The sequence below is a fragment of the Panulirus ornatus genome, chromosome 41 (genome assembly GCF_036320965.1).
Source record: "Panulirus ornatus isolate Po-2019 chromosome 41, ASM3632096v1, whole genome shotgun sequence".
Classification (NCBI taxonomy): domain Eukaryota; kingdom Metazoa; phylum Arthropoda; class Malacostraca; order Decapoda; family Palinuridae; genus Panulirus; species Panulirus ornatus.
This window is the reverse complement of record NC_092264.1, coordinates 10,937,523-10,959,956: the sequence shown is the minus strand read 5'-3', so window position 1 is coordinate 10,959,956 and position 22,434 is coordinate 10,937,523. Positions and strand designations below refer to the sequence as shown.

Genomic DNA, 22,434 nt, shown 5'->3' with positions numbered 1-22,434 from the left:
TACCACAAACCTACATTCACTGAGAACCAATCACTTTCCTCTCTTCCTGCACGTACACATGCCTTACATACTCGATAAAAACTTTTCACTGCTTCTAACGACTTGCCACCCACACCATATATTCTTAATACCTTCCACAGAGCATCTCTATCAACTCTATCATATGCCTTCTCCAGATCCATAAATGCTACATACAAATCCATTTGCTTCACTAAGTATATATATATATATATATATATATATATATATATATATATATATATATATATATATATATATATATATATATATATATATATATATATATATATATATATATATTATTATCATTATTATTATTATTACTATCATTATCATTTTAGAATTATTTTTCTTCGGTATTATTATCATAATCAATATAGTTATCATTATCATTATCATTAATATTATCATCATTATCATTATTATTATTGCTAATATTATTATCATTATCATTATCATTATTATTATCATCATTATCATTATCATTAATATTAATATTATTATTATCATTATTATTATCATTATTATCATTATCATTAATATTTGTATTAGGATTATCATTTCATTCTCATTATTATTATTATTATTATTATTATTATTATTATTATTATTATTATTATTATTATTATCATTATTATTATGATTATTATTATGATTATTATTATTATTATTATTATTATTATTATTATTATTATTATTATTATCATTATTATTATTATCATTATTATTATTATTATTATTATTTTCATTTTTATTATTATTATTATCCCTGTTCTCCTTCTTCTTCTTCTTAGTATTATTATTATCATCATTAGTTTTACTATATTCATTATCATCAATGCTATATTACTCCATGCGGGACGATGTTAAACTGGACCTTCTGTCTGTGTGAGGATCCAGGATCGTTCTGGACTGTTTTCGTTAAGAATACAAAGGAATTCAAATAGCAACGGTGTAGTTGGTCGTTTCAAGGCCATTTTTGATAGCTTAAAAGACATGAACATCATACTGTAGATTAGTGTTTTAAGTGTAGAAATACGTGTGTATTAGTAATATCATATCATTTTACACTTTTCTTGTATTTCAAGAGGCTCATATAATGTCCGTGTATTATTTGAAGAATAATATATATCAGATCTATTCTTAAATATAATCGTGGTACTTTCAAGCACTCTAATTGATAATCATTCCACACACAAAATATTCTGTTCATAATATTTATTTACCTCTTTCGGGATACAATGTATGCCCACGGGTTGGTAACCGTTACTAAGAATGAAATCAGACGAATCTGTTTCTTTGTAATTCGAGACACTGAGAACGCCAAAGCATTCGAAAATTTTTAATGTATTATTACATCAATATTTTAGCTGTTTTTAAACTAAATGTGTCATATACTTTCGGCAGAGATGAATATTTCTACAGAGGTGTTACCACGTATAGCTTAAGTCCTCGATATAAATACTGATATATTAAACCATATTACTCTTTTTCCATCACCAACTCAAGAAATATTTACCTAGGTGTGGTGGGGAGTCTTGAGGCTTTTATGGTATAAAGGTGATTCGTGAAGAGGGGCTGGGCAACCATCCTACCGTTCCCCATCCCTCCGCTCCGCACCATTTGTTCCACCTGTCACGTCCATGGGATAACTATGTTTTACACTCTATGTTTCTCTCTGATCCCTCTCTCAGGGGTGGTTGATATAAGGAAATACACACACACACACACTCATACATATATATATATATATATATATATATATATATATATATATATATATATATATATATATATATATATATATATATATATATATATATATATATATATATATATATATATATATATATATATATATATATATATATATATATATATATATATATATATATATATATATATATATATATATATATATATATATATATATATATATATATATATATATATATATATATATATATATATATATATATATATATATATATATATATATATATATATATATATATATATATATATATACATACATATATATATATATATATATATATATATATATATATATATATATATATATATATATATATATATATATATATATATATATATATATATATATATGTATGTATATATATATATATATATATATATATATATATATATATATATATATATATATATATATATATATATATATATATATATATATATATATATAAATAGGTATATATATATATATATAAATATATATATATATATATATATATATATATATATATATATATATATATATATATATATACATTATCCTTTGGGATAGGGGAGAAAGAATACTTCCCACGTATTCCCTGCGTGTCGTAAAGGCGACTAAAGGGGGAGGGAGCGGGGGGCTGGAAATCCTCCCCTCTCGTTTTTCTTTTTTTTAATTTTCCAAAAGAAGGAACAGAGAAGGGGGCCAGGTGAGGGTATTCCCTCAAAGGCACAGCCCTCAGTTCTTAACGTACCTCGCTCATGCGGGAGATGGCGAATAGTTTGAAAGAAAAGAATATATATATATATATATATATATATATATATATATATATATATATATATATATATATATATATATATATATATATATATATATATATATATATATATCCCTGGGGATAGGGGTGAAAGAATACTTCCCACGTATTCCTCGCGTGTCGTAGAAAGGGACTAGAGGGGACGGGAGCGGGGTGCCGGAAATCCTCCCCTCCTTGTATTAACTTTCTAAAATGGGAAACAGAAGAAGGAGTCACGCGGGGAGTGCTCATCCTCCTCGAAGGCTCAGAGTGGGGTGCCTAAATGTGTGTGGATGTAACCAAGATGTGAAAAAAGGAGAGATAGGTAGTATGTTTGAGGAAAGGAACGGGGATGTTTTGGCTCTGAGTGAAACGAAGCTCAAGGGTAAAGGGGAAGAGTGGTTTGGAAATGTCTGGGGAGTGAAGTCAGGGTTTAGTGAGAGGACAAGAGCAAGGGAAGGAGTAGCAATACTCCTGAAACAGGAGTTGTGGGAGTATGTGATAGAATGTAAGAAAGTAAATTCTCGATTAATTGAAAGTTGATGGAGAGAGGTGGGTGATTATTGGTGCATATGCACCTGGGCATGAGAAGAAAGATCATGAGAGGCAAGTGTTTTGGGAGCAGCTAATTGAGTGTGTTAGCGGTTTTGATGCACGAGACCGGGTTATAGTGATGGGTGATTTGAATGCAAAGGTGAGTAATGTGGCAGTTGAGGGAATAATTGGTATGCATGGGGTGTTCAGTGTTGTAAATGGAAATGGTGAAGAGCTTGTAGATTTATGTGCTGAAAAAGGACTGATGATTGGGAATACCTGGTTTAAAAAGCGAGATATACATAAGTATACTTATGTAAGTAGGACAGATGGCCAGAGAGCGTTATTGGATTACGTGTTAATTGACAGGCGTGCGAAAGAGAGACTTTTGGATGTCAATGTGCTGAGAGGTGCAACTGGAGGGATGTCTGATCATTATCTTGTGGAGGCTAAGGTGAAGATTAGTATGGGTTTTCAGAAAAGAAGAGTGAATGTTGGGGTGAAGAAGGTGGTGAGAGTAAGTGAGCTTGGGAAGGAGACCTGTGTGAAGAAGTATCAGGAGAGACTGTGTACAGAATGGAAAAAGGTGAGAACAATGGAAGTAAGGGGAGTGGGGGAGGAATGGGATGTATTTAGGGAATCAGTGATGGATTGCGCAAAAGATGCTTGTGGCATGAGAAGAGTGGGAGGTGGGCTGTTTAGAAAGGGTAGTGAGTGGTGGGATGAAGAAGTAAGAGTATTAGTGAAAGAGAAGAGAGAGGCATTTGGACGATTTTTGCAGGGAAAAAATGCAATTGAGTGGGAGAAGTATAAAAGAAAGAGACAGGAGGTCAAGAGAAAGGTGCAAGAGGTGAAAAAAAGGGCAAATGAGAGTTGGGGTGAGAGACTATCAGTAAATTTTAGGGAGAATAAAAAGATGTTCTGGAAGGAGGTAAATAGGGTGCGTAAGACAAGGGAGCAAATGGGAACTTCAGTGAAGGGCGTAAATGGGGAGGTGATAACAAGTAGTGGTGATGTGAGAAGGAGATGGAATGAGTATTTTGAAGGTTTGTTGAATGTGTCTGATGACAGAGTGGCAGATATAGGGTGTTTGGGTCGAGGTGGTGTGCAAAGTGAGAGGGTTAGGGAAAATGATTTGGTAAACAGAGAAGAGGTAGTAAAAGCTTTGCGGAAGATGAAAGCCGGCAAGGCAGCAGGTTTGGATGGTATTGCAGTGGAATTTATTAAAAAAGGGGGTGACTGTATTGTTGACTGGTTGGTAAGGTTATTTAATGTATGTATGACTCATGGTGAGGTGCCTGAGGATTGGCGGAATGCGTGCATAGTGCCATTGTACAAAGGCAAAGGGGATAAGAGTGAGTGCTCAAATTACAGAGGTATAAGTTTGTTGAGTATTCCTGGTAAATTATATGGGAGAGTATTGATTGAGAGGGTGAAGGCATGTACAGAGCATCAGATTGGGGAAGAGCAGTGTGGTTTCAGAAGTGGTAGAGGATGTGTGGATCAGGTGTTTGCTTTGAAGAATGTATGCGAGAAATACTTAGAAAAGCAAATGGATTTGTATGTAGCATTTATGGATCTGGAGAAGGCATATGATAGAGTTGATAGAGATGCTCTGTGGAAGGTATTAAGAATATATGGTGTGGGAGGCAAGTTGTTAGAAGCAGTGAAAAGTTTTTATCGAGGATGTAAGGCATGTGTACGTGTAGGAAGAGAGGAAAGTGATTGGTTCTCAGTGAATGTAGGTTTGCGGCAGGGGTGTGTGATGTCTCCATGGTTGTTTAATTTGTTTATGGATGGGGTTGTTAGGGAGGTAAATGCAAGAGTCTTGGAAAGAGGGGCAAGTATGAAGTCTGTTGGGGATGAGAGAGCTTGGGAAGTGAGTCAGTTGTTGTTCGCTGATGATACAGCGCTGGTGGCGGATTCATGTGAGAAACTGCAGAAGCTGGTGACGGAGTTTGGTAAAGTGTGTGGAAGAAGAAAGTTAAGAGTAAATGTGAATAAGAGCAAGGTTATTAGGTACAGTAGGGTTGAGGGTCAAGTCAATTGGGAGGTGAGTTTGAATGGAGAGAAACTGGAGGAAGTGAAGTGTTTTAGATATCTGGGAGTGGATCTGTCAGCGGATGGAACCATGGAAGCGGAAGTGGATCATAGGGTGGGGGAGGGGGCGAAAATTTTGGGAGCCTTGAAAAATGTGTGGAAGTCGAGAACATTATCCCGGAAAGCAAAAATGGGTATGTTTGAAGGAATAGTAGTTCCAACAATGTTGTATGGTTGCGAGGCGTGGGCTATGGATAGAGTTGTGCGCAGGAGGATGGATGTGCTGGAAATGAGATGTTTGAGGACAATGTGTGGTGTGAGGTGGTTTGATCGAGTAAGTAACGTAAGGGTAAGAGAGATGTGTGGAAATAAAAAGAGCGTGGTTGAGAGAGCAGAAGAGGGTGTTTTGAAATGGTTTGGGCACATGGAGAGAATGAGTGAGGAAAGATTGACCAAGAGGATATATGTGTCGGAGGTGGAGGGAACGAGGAGAAGAGGGAGACCAAATTGGAGGTGGAAAGATGGAGTGAAAAGGATTTTGTGTGATCGGGGCCTGAACATGCAGGAGGGTGAAAGGAGGGCAAGGAATAGAGTGAATTGGAGCGATGTGGTATACAGGGGTTGACGTGCTGTCAGTGGATTGAATCAAGGCATGTGAAGCGTCCGGGGTAAACCATGGAAAGCTGTGTAGGTATGTATATTTGCGTGTGTGGACGTGTGTATGTACATGTGTATGGGGGGGGTTGAGCCATTTCTTTCGTCTGTTTCCTTGCGCTACCTCGCAAATGCGGGAGACAGCGACAAAGTACAAAAAAAAAAAAAAAAAATATATATATATATTCTTTCTTCTTTCTTTTAAACTATTCGACATTTCCCGCGTTAGCGAGGTAGCGTTAAGAACAGAGGAATGGGCCTTTTTTGGAATATCCTCACCTGGCCCCCTCTGTTCCTTCTTTTGGAAAAAAAAGAAAAACAAGAGGGGAGGATTTCCAGCCCCCCCGCTCCCTCCCCTTTTAGTCGCCTTCTACGACACGCAGGGAATACATGGGAAGTATTCTTAATCCCCTATCCCCAGGGATAAAATATATATATATATATATATATATATATATATATATATATATATATATATATATATATATATATATATATATATATATATATATATATATATATATATATATATATATATATATATATATATATATATATATATATATATATATATATATATATATATATATATATATATATATATATATATATATATATATATATATATATATTTTCATACTATTTGCCATTTCCCGCGTTAGCGAGGTAGCGTTAAGAACAGAGAACTGGGCCTTAGAGGGAATATCCTCACCTGACCCCCTTCTCTGTTCCTTCTTTTGGAAAATTAAAAAAAACAAGAGAGGGGAGGATTTCCAGCCACCCGCTCCCTCCCCTTGTAGTCGCCTTCTACGACACGCAGGGAATACGTGGGAAGTATTCTTTCTCCCCTATCCCCAGGGATAATATATATATATGTATATATATCATTATCATTAAACTTGATCACTGCTTCTCGCGTCAGCGAGGTAGTGCCAGGAAACAGACGAAGAATGGTCCATCCACTCATATACACATATATATACATAAATGCCTATACACAAACATATACATACACATACACAGACATATATACACAAGTACATATTCATATTTGTTTGCTTTCATCCATTCCTGGCATCATTCCACCCACAGGAAACAGCACCGCTAACCTCTTTCAGCATGGTAGCACCAGGAAAACAGACAAAAAAGGCTACATTTGTTCACACTCAGTCTCTAACTGTCATGTTGATCGCCACTTCCTGCGTTAGCGAGACAGCGCCAGGAAACAGACGATGAAAGACACATCCACTTGCATACACATATATATGATTATGTGTTGATTCAGGCCATGTACAACATGTCGACCCTAGTATAGGGTGAGAGGCTTGCAAAGAATAGAATGAATTGGAATGATGTATATCAGGGTCGACATGCTGTCAGTGGACTGAACTAGAGCATGTGAAATGTCTGTGGTAAATCATGTGGTGCCTCGATGTGGATAGGGAGGCTGTGGTTTCGGTGCATTGCGCATGACAGCTAGAGACTGTATGAAGAAATGTGGCTTTTTTGTATGTTTTTTCTGGGCGTTACCTTGCTGACACAGGTGGCTATGCTGTTTCCTGTGTGCCGGGAATTAATAAAACGGTAAGAGAGATGTGTGGAAATAAAAGGTGAGGGAGCAGAGGCTGAAAATCCTCCCCTCCTGTTTTTGATTTTCCTAAAGAAGGAACTGTCTATACATATATATATTTTATTAAATTTTAGTGAGAATAAAAATATGTTTTGGAAGGAGGTAAATACAGTGCGTAAGACAAGGGAGCAAATGGGAACTTCAGTGAAGGGGGCTAATGGGGAGGTGATAGCAAGTAGTGGTGATGTGAGAAGGAGATGGAGTGAGTATTTTGAAGGTTTGTTGAATGTGTTTGATGATAGAGTGGCAGATATAGGGTGTTTTGGTCGAGGTGGAGTGCAAGGTGAGAGGTTTAGGGAAAATGATTTGGTAAATAGAGAAGAGGTAGTAAAAGCTTTGCGGAAGATGAAAGCCGGCAAGGCAGCAGGTCTGGATGGTATTGCAGTGGAATTTATTAAAAAAGGGGGTGACTGTATTGTTGACTGGTTGGTAAGGTTATTTAATGTATGTATGATTCATGGTGAGGTGCCTGAGGATTGGCGGAATGCGTGCATAGCGCCATTGTACAAAGGCAAAGGGGATAAGAGTGAGTGCTCAAATTACAGAGGTATAAGTTTGTTGAGTATTCCTGGTAAATTATATGTGAGGGTAATGATTGAGAGGGTGAAGGCATGTACAGAGCATCAGATTGGGGAAGAGCAGTGTGGTTTCAGAGGTGGTAGAGGATGCGTGGATCAGGAGTTTGCTTTGAAGAATGTATGTGAGAAATACTTAGAAAAGCAAATGGATTTATATGTAGCATTTATGGATCTGGAGAAGGCATATGATAGAGTTGATAGAGATGCTCTGTGGAAAGTACTAAGAATATATGGTGTGGGAGGAAAGTTGTTAGAAGCAGTGAAAAGTTTTTATCGTGGATGTAAGGCAAGTGTACGTGTAGGAAGAGAGGAAAGTGATTGGTTCTCAGTGAATGTAGGTTTGCGGCAGGGGTGTGTGATGTCTCCATGGTTGTTTAATTAGTTTATGGATGGGGTTGTTAGGGAGGTCAATGCAAGAGTTTTGGAAAGGGGGGCAAGTATGCAGTCTGTTGGGGATGAGAGATCTTGGGAAGTGAGTCAGTTGTTGTTCGCTGATGATACAGCGCTGGTGGTTGATTCATGTGAGAAACTGCAGAAGCTGATGACTGAGTTTGGTAAAGTGTGTGAAAGAAGAAAGTTAAGAGTAAATGTGAATAAGAGCAAGGTTATTAGGTACAGTAGGGTTGAGGGTCAAGTCAACTGGGAGGTAAGTTTGAATGGAGATAAACTGGAGGAAGTGAAGTGTTTTAGATATCTGGGAGTGGATCTGGCAGCGGATGGAACCATGAAAGCGGAAGTGAATCATAGGGTGGGGGGGGGGCGAATATTCTGGGAGCCTTGAAGAAAGTGTGGAAGTCGAGAACATTATCTCGGAAAGCAAAAATGGGTATGTTTGAAGGAATAGTGGTTCCAGCAATGTTCTATGGTTGCGAGGCGTGGGCTATGGATAGAGTTGTGCGCAGGAGGGTGGATGTGCTGGAAATGAAATGTTTGAGGACAATATGTGGTGTGAGGTGGTTTGATCGAGTAAGTAATGTAAGGGTAAGAGAGATGTGTGGAAATAAAAAGAGCGTGGTTGAGAGAGCAGAAGAGGGTGTTTTGAAATGGTTTGGGCACATGGAGAGAATGAGTGAGGAAAGATTGACCAAGAGGATATATGTGTCGGAGGTGGAGGGAACGAGGGCAAGTGGGAGACCAAATTGGAGGTGGAAAGATGGAGTGAAAAAGATTTTGAGTGATCGGGGCCTGAACATGCAGGAGGGTGAAAGGCGGGCAAGGAATACAGTGAATTGGATCGATGTGGTATACCGGGGTCGACGTGCTGTCAATGGATTGAATCAGGGCATGTAAAGCGTCTGGGGTAAACCATGGAAAGTTGTGTGGGGCCTGCATGTGGAAAGGGAGCTGTGGTTTCGGGCATTATTGCATGACAGCTAGAGACTGAGTGTGAACGAATGGTTCCTTTGTTGTCCTTTCCCAGCGCTACCTCGCACACATGAGGGGGGAGGGGGATGTTATTCCATGTGTGGCGAGGTGGCGATGGGAGTGAATAAAGGCAGACAGTGTGAATGGTGTGCATGTGTACATATGTATGTGTCTGTGTGTGTATATGTATGTGTACATTGAGATGTATGGGTATGTATATTTGCGTGTGTGGAGGTGTATGCATATACATGTGTATTGGGGTGGGTTGGGCCATTTCTTTCGTCTGTTTCCTTGCGCTACCTCGCAAACGCGGGAGACAGCGACAAAGCAAAATATATATAATAATATATATAGATATATATATTATCCCTGGGGATAGGGGAGAAAGAATACTTCCCACGTATTCCCTGCCTGTCGTAGAAGGCAACTAAAAGGGAAGGGAGCGGGGGGGCTGGAAATCCTCCCCTCTCAGTTTTCTTTTTTCTTTAATTTTCCAAAGGAAGGGACAGAGAGGGGGGCCAGGTGAGGATATTCCCTCAGAGGTCCAGTCCTCTGTTCTTAACGCAACCTCGCTAATGTGGGAGATGGCGAACAGTAAGAAAAAGATATATTATATTTATATTTATCTTGCTTTGTCGCTGTCTCCCGCGTTAGCGAGGTAGCGCAAGGAAACAGACGAAAGAATGGCCCAACCCGCCCACATACACATGTATATACATACACGTCCACACACGCAAATATACATACCTATACATCTCAATGTACACATATACACACAAAGACATATACATTTATTTTCTTTTTCTTTCAAACTATTCGCCATTTCCCGCATCAGCGAGGTAGCGTTAAGAACAGAGGACTGGGCCTTTACCTGACCCAATTCTCTGTTCCTTGTTTTGGAAAATTAAAAAAAAAACGAGAGGGGAGGATTTCCAGCCCCCCGCTCCCTCCCCTTTTAGTCGCCTTCTACGACACGCAGGGAATACGTGGGAAGTATTCTTTCTCCCCTATCCCCAGGGAATATACATATATATACATGTAAATAATTCATACTGTCTTTATTTGTTCCCATCGCCACCTCGCCACACATGGAATAACAACCCCCTCCCCCCTCATGTGTGCGAGGTAGCGCTAGGACAAGACACCAAAGGCCCCATTCGTTCACACTCAGTCTCTAGCTGTCATGTAATAATGCACCGAAACCATAGCTCCCTTTCCACATCCAGGCCCCACAAAACTTTCCATGGTTTACCCCAGACGCTTCACATGCCCTGGTTCAATACATTGACAGCACGTCGACCCCGGTATACCACATCGTTCCAATTCACTCTATTCCTTGCACGCCTTTCACCCTCCTGCATGTTCAGGCCCCGATCACTCAAAATCCTTTTCACTCCATCTTTCCACCTCCAATTTGCTCTCCCACTTCTCCTCGTTCCCTCCACCTCTGACACATATATCCTCTTGGTCAATCATTCCTCACTCATTCTCTCCATGTGACCAAACCAATTCAAAACACCCTCTTCTGCTCTCTCAACCACACTCTTTTTATTTCCACACATCTCTCTTACCCTTACATTACTTATTCGATCAAACCACCTCACACCACATATTGTCCTCAAACATCTCATTTCCAGCACATCCACCCTCCTGCGCACAACTCTATCCATAGCCCACGTCTCGCAACCATACAACATTGTTGGAACCACTATTCCCTCAAACACCCACTTTTGCTCTCCGAGATAATGCTCTCGACCTCCAAACACTCTTCAAGGCTTCCAGAACTTTCGCCCCCCCCCCCCCCCCACCCTATGATTCACTTCCGCTTCCATGGTCCCATCCGCTGCCAGATCCACTCCCAGACATCTAAAACACTTCACTTCCTCCAGTTTATCTCCATTCAATCTTACCTCCCAATTGACCTGACCCTCAACCCCACTGTACCCAACAACCCTGCTCCCATTAACACCCACCCCCAACTTTCCTCTTTCACACACTTTACCACACTCAGTCACCAGCTTCTGCAGTTTCCCACACGAATCAGCCACCAGCGCTGCATCATCAGCGAACAACTGACTCACCTCCCAAGCTCTCTCATCCCCAACAGACTGCATACTCGCCCCTCCCTCCAAAACTCTTGCATTCACCTCCCCAACAACCCCATCCATAAACAAATCAAACAACCATGGAGACATCACACACCCCTGCCGCAAACCTACATTCACTGAGAACCAATCACTTTTCTCTCCCCCTACACGAACACATGCCTCACATCCCCGATAAAAACCTTTCACTGCCTCTAACAACCCGCCTCCCACACCATACACTCCCAAAACCCTCCACAGAGCATCTCTATCAACTCCATCATATGCCTTCTCCAGATCCACAAATGCCACATACAAATCCACTTGCCTCTCCAAGCATCTCTCACATACATTCTTCAAAGCAAACACCCGATCCACACATCCTCTACCACCTCTGAAACCACACTGCTCCTCACCAATCTGATGCTCTGCACATGCCTTCACTCTCTCAATCAACACCCCCCCCATACAACTTCCCAGGAATACTCAACAAACCCACACCTCTGCAATTTGAGCACCCACCCCCATCCCCTTTGCCTTTGCACAATGGCACTATGCAAGCACTCCGCCAATCCTCAGGCACCTCACCATGAATCATACATACACCAAACAACCTTACCAACCAGTCAACAATACAGTCACCACCTTAATAAATTCCACGGCAATACCATCCAAACCTGCTGCCTTGCCGGCTTTCATCTTCCGTAAAGCTTTTACTACCTCTTCTCTATTTACCAAATCATTTTCCCTAACCCTCTCACTTTGCACACCACCTCGACCAAAACACCCTATATCTGCCACTCTATCATCAAACACATTCAACAAACCTTCAAAATACTCACTCCATCTCCTTCTCACATCACCGCTACTTGTTATCACCTCCCCATTTGCGCCCTTCACTGAAGTTCCCGTTTGCTCCCTTGTCTTACGCACTTTATTTAAATCCTTCCAAAACATCCTTTTATTCTCCCTGAAATTTAATGATACTCTCTCACCCCAACTCTCATTTGCCCTCTTTTTCACCTCTTGCACCTTTCTCTTGACCTCCTGCCTCTTTCTTTTATACCTCTCCCACTCATTTGCATTTTTTCCCTGCAAAAATCGTCCAAATGCCTCTCTCTTCTCTTTCACTAATAATCTTACTTCTTCATCCCACCACTCACTACCTTTTCTAATCAACCCACCTCCCACACTTCTCATGCCACAAGCATCTTTTGCGCAAGCCATCACTGCTTCCCTAAATACATCCCATTCCTCCCCCACTCCCCTTACCTCCTTTGTTCTCACCTTTTTCCATTCTGTACTCAGTCTCTCCTGGTACTTCCTCTCACAAGTCTCCTTCCCAAGCTCACTTACTCTCACCACTCTCTTCACCCCAACATTCTCTCTTCTTTTCTGAAAACCCCGACAAATCTTCACCTCCGCCTCCACAAGACAATGATCAGACATCCCTCCAGTTGCACCTCTCAGCACATTAACATCCAAAAGACTCTCTTTCGTGCGTCTATCAATTAACACGTAATCCAATAACGCTCTCTGGCCATCTCTCCCACTTACATACGTATACTTATGTATATCTCGCTTTTTAAACCATTTATTCCCAATCACCAGTCCTTTTTCAGCACATAAATCTACAAGCTCTTCACCATTTCCATTTACAATACTGAAAACTCCATGTATACCAATTATTCCCTCAACTGCCACATTACTCACCTTTGCATTCAAATCATCCATCACTATAACCCGGTCTCGTGCATCAAAACCACTAACACACTCATTCAGCTGCTCCCAAAACACTTGCCTCTCATGATCTTTCTTCTCATGCCCAATTGCATATGCACAAATAATCACCCATCTCTCTCCATCAACTTTCAGTTTTACCCATATCAATCTAGAATTTACTTTCTTACACTCTATCACATACTCCCACAACTCCTGATCCAGGAGTAGTGCTACTCCTTCCCTTGCTCTTGTCCTCTCCCTAACCCCTGACTTTACTCCCAAGACATTCCCAAACCACTCTTCCCCTTTACCCTTGAGCTTCGTTTCACTCAGAGCCAAAGCATCCAGGTTCCTTTCCGCAAACATACTATCTATCTCTCCTTTTTTTTCATCTTGGTTACATCCACACACATTTAGACACCCCAATCTGAGCCTTCAAGGAGGATGAGCACTCTTCGCGTGACTCCTTCTTCTGTTTCCCCTTTTAGAAAGTTAAAATACAAGGAGGGAAGGGTTTCTTGCCCCCCGCTCCGTCCCCTTTAGTCGCCTTCTACGACACGTGAGGAATGCGTGGGAAGTATTCTTTCTCCCCTATCCCCAGGGATATATATATATATATATATATATATATATATATATATATATATATATATATATATATATATATATATATATATATATATATATATATATATATATATAAACACTTGACTCTCATGATCTTTGTTCTCATGCCCAGGTGCATATACACCAATAATCACCCATCTCTCTCCATCCACTTTCAGTCTTACCCATATCAATCTAGAGTTTACTTTTTGACACTATCACATACTCCCACCACTCCTGTTTCAGCAGTAGCGCTACTCCTTTCCTTGCTCTTGTCCTCTCACCAACCCTTGACTTTACCTCCAAGATATTCCCAAACCACACTTTCCTTTTACCCTCGAGCTTCGTTTCACTCAGAGCCAGAACATCCAGGTTCCTCTCCTGAAACATACTACCTATCTCTCCTTTTTTCTCATCTTGGCTACATCCACACACATTTAGACACCCCAGTCTGAGCCTTCGAGGAGGATGAACACACCCCGCGTGACTCCTTCCTCTGTTTCCATTTTTATTATACTTTGTCGCTGTGTCTCGCATTAGCGAGGTAGTGCAAATAAACAGACGAAAGAAAGGCCCAACCCACCCACATACACATGTATCTACGTACACGTCCACACACGCACATATACATACCTATACATCTCAACGTATACATAATATACACACAGACATATACATATAGACACATGTGCATAATTCATACTGTCTGCCCTTATTCATTCTCGTCCCCACCCCGCCACACATGAAATGACATCCCCCTATCCCCGCATGTGCGCTAGATAGCGCTAGGAAAAGACAACAAAGGCCACATTTGTTCACACTCATTCTCCAGCTGTCATGTATAATGCACCGAAAGGACAGCTCCCTTTCCACATCCAGTCCCCACAAAACTTTCCATGGTTTACCCCAGACGCTTCACATGCCCTGGTTCAATCCATTGAGAGAACGTCAACCCCGGTATACCACATCGTTCCAATTCACTCTATTACTTGCACACCTCTCACCCTCCTGCATGTTCAGGCACCGATCACTCAAAATCTTTTTCACTCCATCTTTCCCCCAATTTGGTCTCCCGCTTCTCGTTCCATCCACCTCTTTGTCAATCTTTCCTCACTCATTCTCTCCATGTGACCAAACCATTTCAAATCACCATCTTCTGTTCTCTCAACCACACTCTTTTTACCACCACACATCTCTCTTACCCTTTCATTACTTACTCGATCAAACCACATCACACCACATATTGTCCTCAAACGTCTCATTTCCAACACATCCACCCTGCTCCGCACAACTCTATCTATAGCCCACGCCTCGCAACCATATAACATTTTTGGAATCACTATTCCTTCAAACATACCCATTTTCGCTTTCCAAGATAACGTTCTCGACTTCCACACATTTTTCAACGCTCCCAGAACTTTCGCCCCCTCCCCCATATGTTGATTCACTTCCTCTTCCATGGTTCCAACCGCTGCCAAATCCATTCCCAGATATCTACAACTCTTCACTTCCTCCAGTTTTTCTCCATTCAAACTTACCTTCCAGTTGGCTTGTCCCTCAACCCTACTGTACTTAATAACCTTGCTGATGTTCACATTCACTCTCATCTTTCTTCTTTCACACACTTTACCGAACTCAGTCACCAGCTTCTGCAGTTTCTCGCCCGCATCAGCCACCAGCGTTGTATTATCAGCAAACAACAACTGTCTCACTTCCCAAGCTCTCTCATCAACAACAGACTTCATACTTGGCCCCCTTTCCAAAACACTTGCATTCACCTCCCTAACAACCCCATCCATAAACAAATTAAACAACTATGGAGATATCACGCACCCCTGACGTAAAGCAACATTCACTGGGAACCAATCACTTTCCTCTCTTTCTACACGTAGACATGCCTTACATCCTCGATAAAAACTTGTCACTGCTTCTAACATCTTGCCTCCCACACCATATATTCTTAATACCTTCCACAGATCATCTCTATCAACTCTATCATATGCCTTCTCCAGATCCATAAATGCTACATACAAATCCGTTTGCTTTTCTAAGTATTTCTCACATACATTCTTCAAAGCAAACACCTGACCCACACATCCTCTACCACTTCTGAAGCCACACTGCTCTTCCCCAATCTGATGCTCTGTACATGCCTTCACCCTCTCAATAAACATCCTCCCATATAATTTCCCAGGAATACTCAACAAACTTATACCTCTGTAATTTGAGCACTCATTTTTATCCCCTTTGCCTTTTTACAATGGCACTATGCATGCATTCCGCCAATCCTCAGGCACCTCACCATGAGTCATACATATGTTATATAACCTTACCAACCAGTCAATAATACAGTCACCCCCTTTTTTAATAGATTCCACTGCAATACCATCCAAACCCGCTGCCTTGCCGGCTTTCATCTTCCGAAAAGCTTTTCCTACCTCTTCTCTGTTTACCAATTCATTTTCCCTAACCCTCTCACTTTGCACACCACCTCGACCAACACACCCTATATCTGCCACTCCATCATGAAACACATTCAACAAATCATCAAAATACTCACTCCATCTCATTCTCACATCACCACTACTTGTTATCACCTCCCCATTAGCCCCCTTTACTGAAGTTCCCATTTGTTCCCTTGTCTTACGAACTTTATTTACCTCGTTCCAAAACATCTTTTTAATCTCCCTAAAATCTAATGATACTCTCTCACCCCAACTCTCATTTGCCCTGTTTTTTACCTCTTGTACCTTTCTCTTCACCTCCTGCCTCTTTCTTTTATACATCTCCCAGTCATTTGCATTATTTCCCTGCACAAATCGCCCAAATGCCTCTCTCTTCTCTTTCACTAATAATCTTCCTTCTTCATCCCACCACTCACTACCCTTTCTAATCTGCCCACCTCCCACGTTTCTCATGCCACAAGCATCTTTTGCGCAAGGAATCACTGCTTCCCTAAATACAACCCATTCCTCCCACGTATTCCCTGTGTCGTAGAAGACTAAAAGGGAAGGGAGCGGGGGCCTTGAAATCCTGCCCTCTCGTATATTCTTTTTTCTTTGATTTTCCAATAGAAGGAACAGAGAAGGGGGTCAGGTGAGGATATTCCTCAAAGGCCTAGTCCTCTGTTCTTAACGCTACCTCGTTAACGTGGGAAATGGCGAATAGTATGAAATAGTATAAAGAAACCCTCCCTTCATTGCATTCTACTTTCTAAAAGGGGAAACAAAAGGAGTCACACAGGGAGTGCTCGTCCTCTTTGAAGGCTCATATTGGTGTGCCTAAATGTGTGTGAATGTAATCAAGATAAGAAAAAAGGAGAGATAGATGGTTTGTTTGAGGAAAGGAACCTCGATGTTTTGGCTCTAAGTGAAACGAAGATCATTTTTTTTTTTTGAGTGGTTTGGCAATGTTTTGGGAATAAAGTCAGGGGTTGGTGAGGGAATAAGAGCAAAGGAAGGAGTAGCACTACTCCTGAAACAGGAGTGGTGGGAGTATGTAATCAAGTGTAAGATAGTATTATTGGTACCTATGCACCTGGGCATGCGAGGAAAGATCATGAGAGGTAAGTGAGTTGGGAGCAGCTGAGTGAGTGTATTAGTAGTTTTGATGCACGAGACCGGGTTATAGTGATGGGTGATTTGAATGCAAAGATGAGTAATGTGCCAAATGAGGGAATAATTAGTGTATATGGAGTGTTCAGTGTTGTTGATTATAATGTAAAGATTGTGCTGAAAAAGGACTGGTGATTATCAATACCTGGTTTAAAAAGATATATATATATATATATATATATATATATATATATATATATATATATATATATATATATATATATATATATATATATATATATATATTTATATATATATATATATATATTTTTTTTTTTTTTTTATACTTTGTCGCTGTCTCCCGCGTTTTACGAGGTAGCGCAAGGAAACAGACGAAAGAAATGGCCCAACCCCCCCCATACACATGTATATACATACGTCCACACACGCAAATATACACACCTACACAGCTTTCCATGGTTTACCCCAGACGCTTCACATGCCTTGATTCAATCCACTGACAGCACGTCAACCCCGGTATACCACATCGCTCCAATTCACTCTATTCCTTGCCCTCCTTTCACCCTCCTGCATGTTCAGGCCCCGATCACACAAAATCTTTTTCACTCCATCTTTCCACCTCCAATTTGGTCTCCCTCTTCTCCTTGCTCCCTCCACCTCCGACACATATATCCTCTTGGTCAATCTTTCCTCACTCATCCTCTCCATGTGCCCAAACCACTTCAAAACACCCTCTTCTGCTCTCTCAACCACGCTCTTTTTATTTCCACACATCTCTCTTACCCTTACGTTACTCACTCGATCAAACCACCTCACACCACACATTGTCCTCAAACATCTCATTTCCAGCACATCCATCCTCCTGCGCACAACTCTATCCATAGCCACGCCTCGCAACCATACAACATTGTTGGAACCACTATTCCTTCAAACATACCCATTTTTGCTTTCCGAGATAATGTTCTCGACTTCCACACATTCTTCAAGGCCCCCAGAATTTTCGCCCCCCTCCCCCACCCTATGATCCACTTCCGCTTCCATGGTTCCATCCGCTGCCAGATCCACTCCCAGATATCTAAAACACTTCACTTCCTCCAGTTTTTCTCCATTCAAACTCACCTCCCAATTGACTTGACCCTCAACCCTACTGTACCTAATAACCTTGCTCTTATTCACATTTACTCTTAACTTTCTTCTTCCACACACTTTACCAAACTCAGTCACCAGCTTCTGCAGTTTCACACATGAATCAGCCACCAGCGCTGTATCATCAGCGAACAACAACTGACTCACTTCCCAAGCTCTCTCATCCCCATCAGACTTCATACTTGCCCCTCTTTCCAAAACTCTTGCATTTACCTCCCAAACAACCCCATCCATAAACAAGGAGATGGAGTGAGTATTTTGAAGGTTTGTTGAATGTGTTTGATGATAGAGTGGCAGATATAGGGTGTTTTGGTCGAGGTGGTGTGCAAAGTGAGAGGGTTAGGGAAAATGATTTGGTAAACAGAGAAGAGGTAGTGAAAGCTTTGCGGAAGATGAAAGCCGGCAAGGCAGCAGGTTTGGATGGTATTGCAGTGGAATTTATTAAAAAAGGGGGTGACTGTATTGTTGACTGGTTGGTAAGGTTATTCAATGTATGTATGACTCATGGTGAGGTGCCTGAGGATTGGCGGAATGCGTGCATAGTGCCATTGTACAAAGGCAAAGGGGATAAGAGTGAATGCTCAAATTACAGAGGTATAAGTTTGTTGAGTATTCCTGGTAAATTATATGGGAGGGTATTGATTGAGAGGGTGAAGGCATGTACAGAGCATCAGATTGGGGAAGAGCAGTGTGGTTTCAGAAGTGGTAGAGGATGTGTGGATCAGGTGTTTGCTTTGAAGAATGTATGTGAGAAATACTTAGAAAAGCAAATGGATTTGTATGTATCATTTATGGATCTGGAGAAGGCATATGATAGAGTTGATAGAGATGCTCTGTGGAAGGTATTAAGAATATATGGTGTGGGACAAAGTTGTTAGAAGCAGTGAAAAGTTTTTATCGAGGATGTAAGGCATGTGTACGTGTAGGAAGAGAGGAAAGTGATTGGTTCTCAGTGAATGTAGGTTTGCGGCAGGGGTGTGTGATGTCTCCATGGTTGTTTAATTTAATTTAATATATATATATATATATATATATATATATATATATATATATATATATATATATATATATATATATATATATATATATTCGTATGTAAGTAAGAGAGATGGCCAGAGAGCGTTATTGCATTACGTGTTAATTGATAGACGCATGAAAGAGAGATTTTTAGACGTTAATGTGCTGAAAGGTGCAACTGGAGGGATGTCTGATCATTATCTTTTGAGGCGAAGGTGAAGATTTGTAGAGGTTTTCAAAATAGAAGAGAAAGTGTTGGGGTGAAGAGAGTGGTGAGAGTAAGTGAACTTGGGAAGGAGACTAGTGTGAGGAAGTACCAGGAGAGACTGAGTACAGAATGGAAAAAGGTGAGAGCAAAGGACGAAAGGGGAGCGGGGGAGGAATGGAATATATTTAGGGAAGCAGTGATGGCATGCGCAAAAGATGCTTGTGGCATGAGAAGCGTGGGAGGTGGGCAGATTAGAAAGGGTAGTGAGTGGTGGGATGAAGAAGTAAGATTATTAGTGAAAGAGAATAGATAGGCATTTGGACGATTTTGCAGGGAAATAGTGCAAATGAGTGGGAGATGTATAAAAGAACGAGGCAGGAGGTCAAGAAAAAGGTGCAAGAGGTGAAAAAGAGGGCAAATGAGAGCTGGGATGAGAGAACAAATGGGAACATCGGTGAAGGGGGATAATGGGGAGGTAATAACAAGTAGTGGTGATGTGAAAAGGGGATGGAGTGAGGATTTTCAAGGTTTATTGAAAGTGTTAGATGACAGAGTGGCAGATATAGGGTGTTTTGGTTGAGTTGGTGTGCGAAGTGAGAGGGTTAGGGAGAATGACTTGGTAAATAGTGAAAAGGTAGTGAAAGCTCTGCGGAAGATGAAAGCCAGCAAGGCGGTGGGTTTGGATAGTACTGCAGTGGAATTTATCAAAAAAGGGGGTTACTGTGTTGTAGACTGGTTGGTAAGAATATCTAATGTATGAATGGCTCATGGTGAGGTGCCTGAGGATTGGCGGAATGCGTGCATAGTGCCATTGTACAAATGCAAAGGGGATAAGGGTGAGTGTTCAAATTACTGAGGAATAAGTTTATTGAGTATTCCTGGGAAATTATATTGGAGGGTACTGATTGAGAGGGTGAAGGCATGTACAGAGAATCAGACTGGGGAAGAGCAAAGTAGTTTCGGAAGAGGTAGAGAATGTGTGGATCAGTTGTTTGCTTTGAAGAATATATGTGGGACATACTTACAAAAACAAATGGATTTCTATGCAGCGTTTATGTATTTGGAGAGGGCATAAGATAGAGTTCATAGACTCTCTGTGGAAGGTATTAAGAACATGTGGTGTGGGAGGCATGTTGCTAGAAGCAGCGAAAAGTTTTTATAGTAGATGTATGGTATGTGTACGTGTAGGAAGAGAGGAAACAGACGAAAGAGTGTCAACCCACCTAAATACACATGTATAGACATACACATCCACACACGAATATGTACATACCTATACATCTCAACGTATTCATCAACCCCGCCACACATGAAATAACTACCCCCTCCCCCAGCAGACGCGCGAGGTAACACAAGGAAAAGACAACAAAGGCCACATTTGTTCACACTGAGTCTCTAGATGTCATGTATAATGCACTGAAATCACAGCTCCCTTTCCACATCCAGGCCCCACAAAACTTTCCATGGTTTACCTACCCCAGACGCTTCACATGCCGGTACCACATCGTTCCAATTCACCAAATACCTTGCACTCCTTTCACCCTCCTGCATGTTTAGGCCCCGATCGCTCAAAATCTTTTTCATTCCATCTTTCCACCTCCAATTTGGTCTCCCACTAATTGTTCCCTCTACCTCTGACACATATGTCGACTTGGTTAATCTTTCCTCACTCATTCTCTCGATGTGACCAAACCACTTCAAAACACCCTCTTCTGCTCTCTCAACCACACTCTTTTTATTACCACACATCTCTCTTGCCCTTTCATTATTTACTTGATCAGACCACCTCACACCACATATTGTCCTCAAACATCTCATTTCTAACACATCCACCCTCCTCCACACAACTCTATCTATAGCCCACGCCTCGCAACTATATAACATTTTTGGAACCAATATTCCTTCAAACATACCCATTTTTGCTTTCTGAGATAACGTTCTCGCCTTCCACAAATCTTTCAACGCTCGCAGGACTTTCGCACCCTCCCCCACCCTGTGACTCACTTCCTCTTCCATGGTTCCTACGCTGCCAAATCCACTCCCAGATACTTAAAGGGCTTCACTTCCTCCAATTTTTCTAAATTCAACCTTACCTCTCAGTTGACTTGTCCCTCAGCCCTAGTGTACCTAATATCCTTGCTCTTATTCACATTTACTCTAAGCTTTCTTCTTTCACACACTTTACCATACTCAGTCACCAGCTTCTGTAATTTCTCACCTGAATCAGCCACCAGCAATGTATCATCAGCAAACAACAACTGACTCACTTTCGAAGCTCTCTCATCCACAACAGAATGCATACTTGCCACTCCCTCCAAAACTCTTGCATTCACCTCCCTAACAACCCCATCCGTAAACAACTTAAACAATCTTGGAGACATCAAGAACTCCAATTGGTCTCCCACTTCTCCTAGTTCCCTTCACCTCTGACACATATATCCTCTTAGTCAATCTTTCCTCATTCACTCTCTCCATGTGACCAAACCATTTCAAAACGCCCTCTTCTGCTCTCTCAACCACACTCTTTATATTACGACACATCTCTCTTACCCTATTATTACTTACTCGATCAAACCACCTCACACCACATATTGTCCCCAAACGTCTCATTTCCAGCACATCCACCCGACTCCGCAAAACTCTACCTATAACCCACGCCTCGCAAGAACATAATATTGTTGGAACCACTATTCCTTCAA

The 22,434-nt window shown here is 40.8% G+C and overlaps 1 protein-coding gene across 1 annotated transcript in view; it reads right to left on the bottom strand.

Moving 5' to 3' along the window:
• Positions 1–1,536: 1,536 nt before the first annotated feature.
• LOC139761763 (uncharacterized) overlaps positions 1,537–22,434 on the bottom strand; it is a 66,958-nt gene continuing 46,060 nt past the window's right edge. Inside the window, exon 5 of the mRNA XM_071686199.1 lies at positions 1,537–1,653. Within this exon, the coding sequence (XP_071542300.1) occupies positions 1,537–1,653 (117 nt within the window). The remainder of the gene's footprint in view (positions 1,654–22,434) is intronic.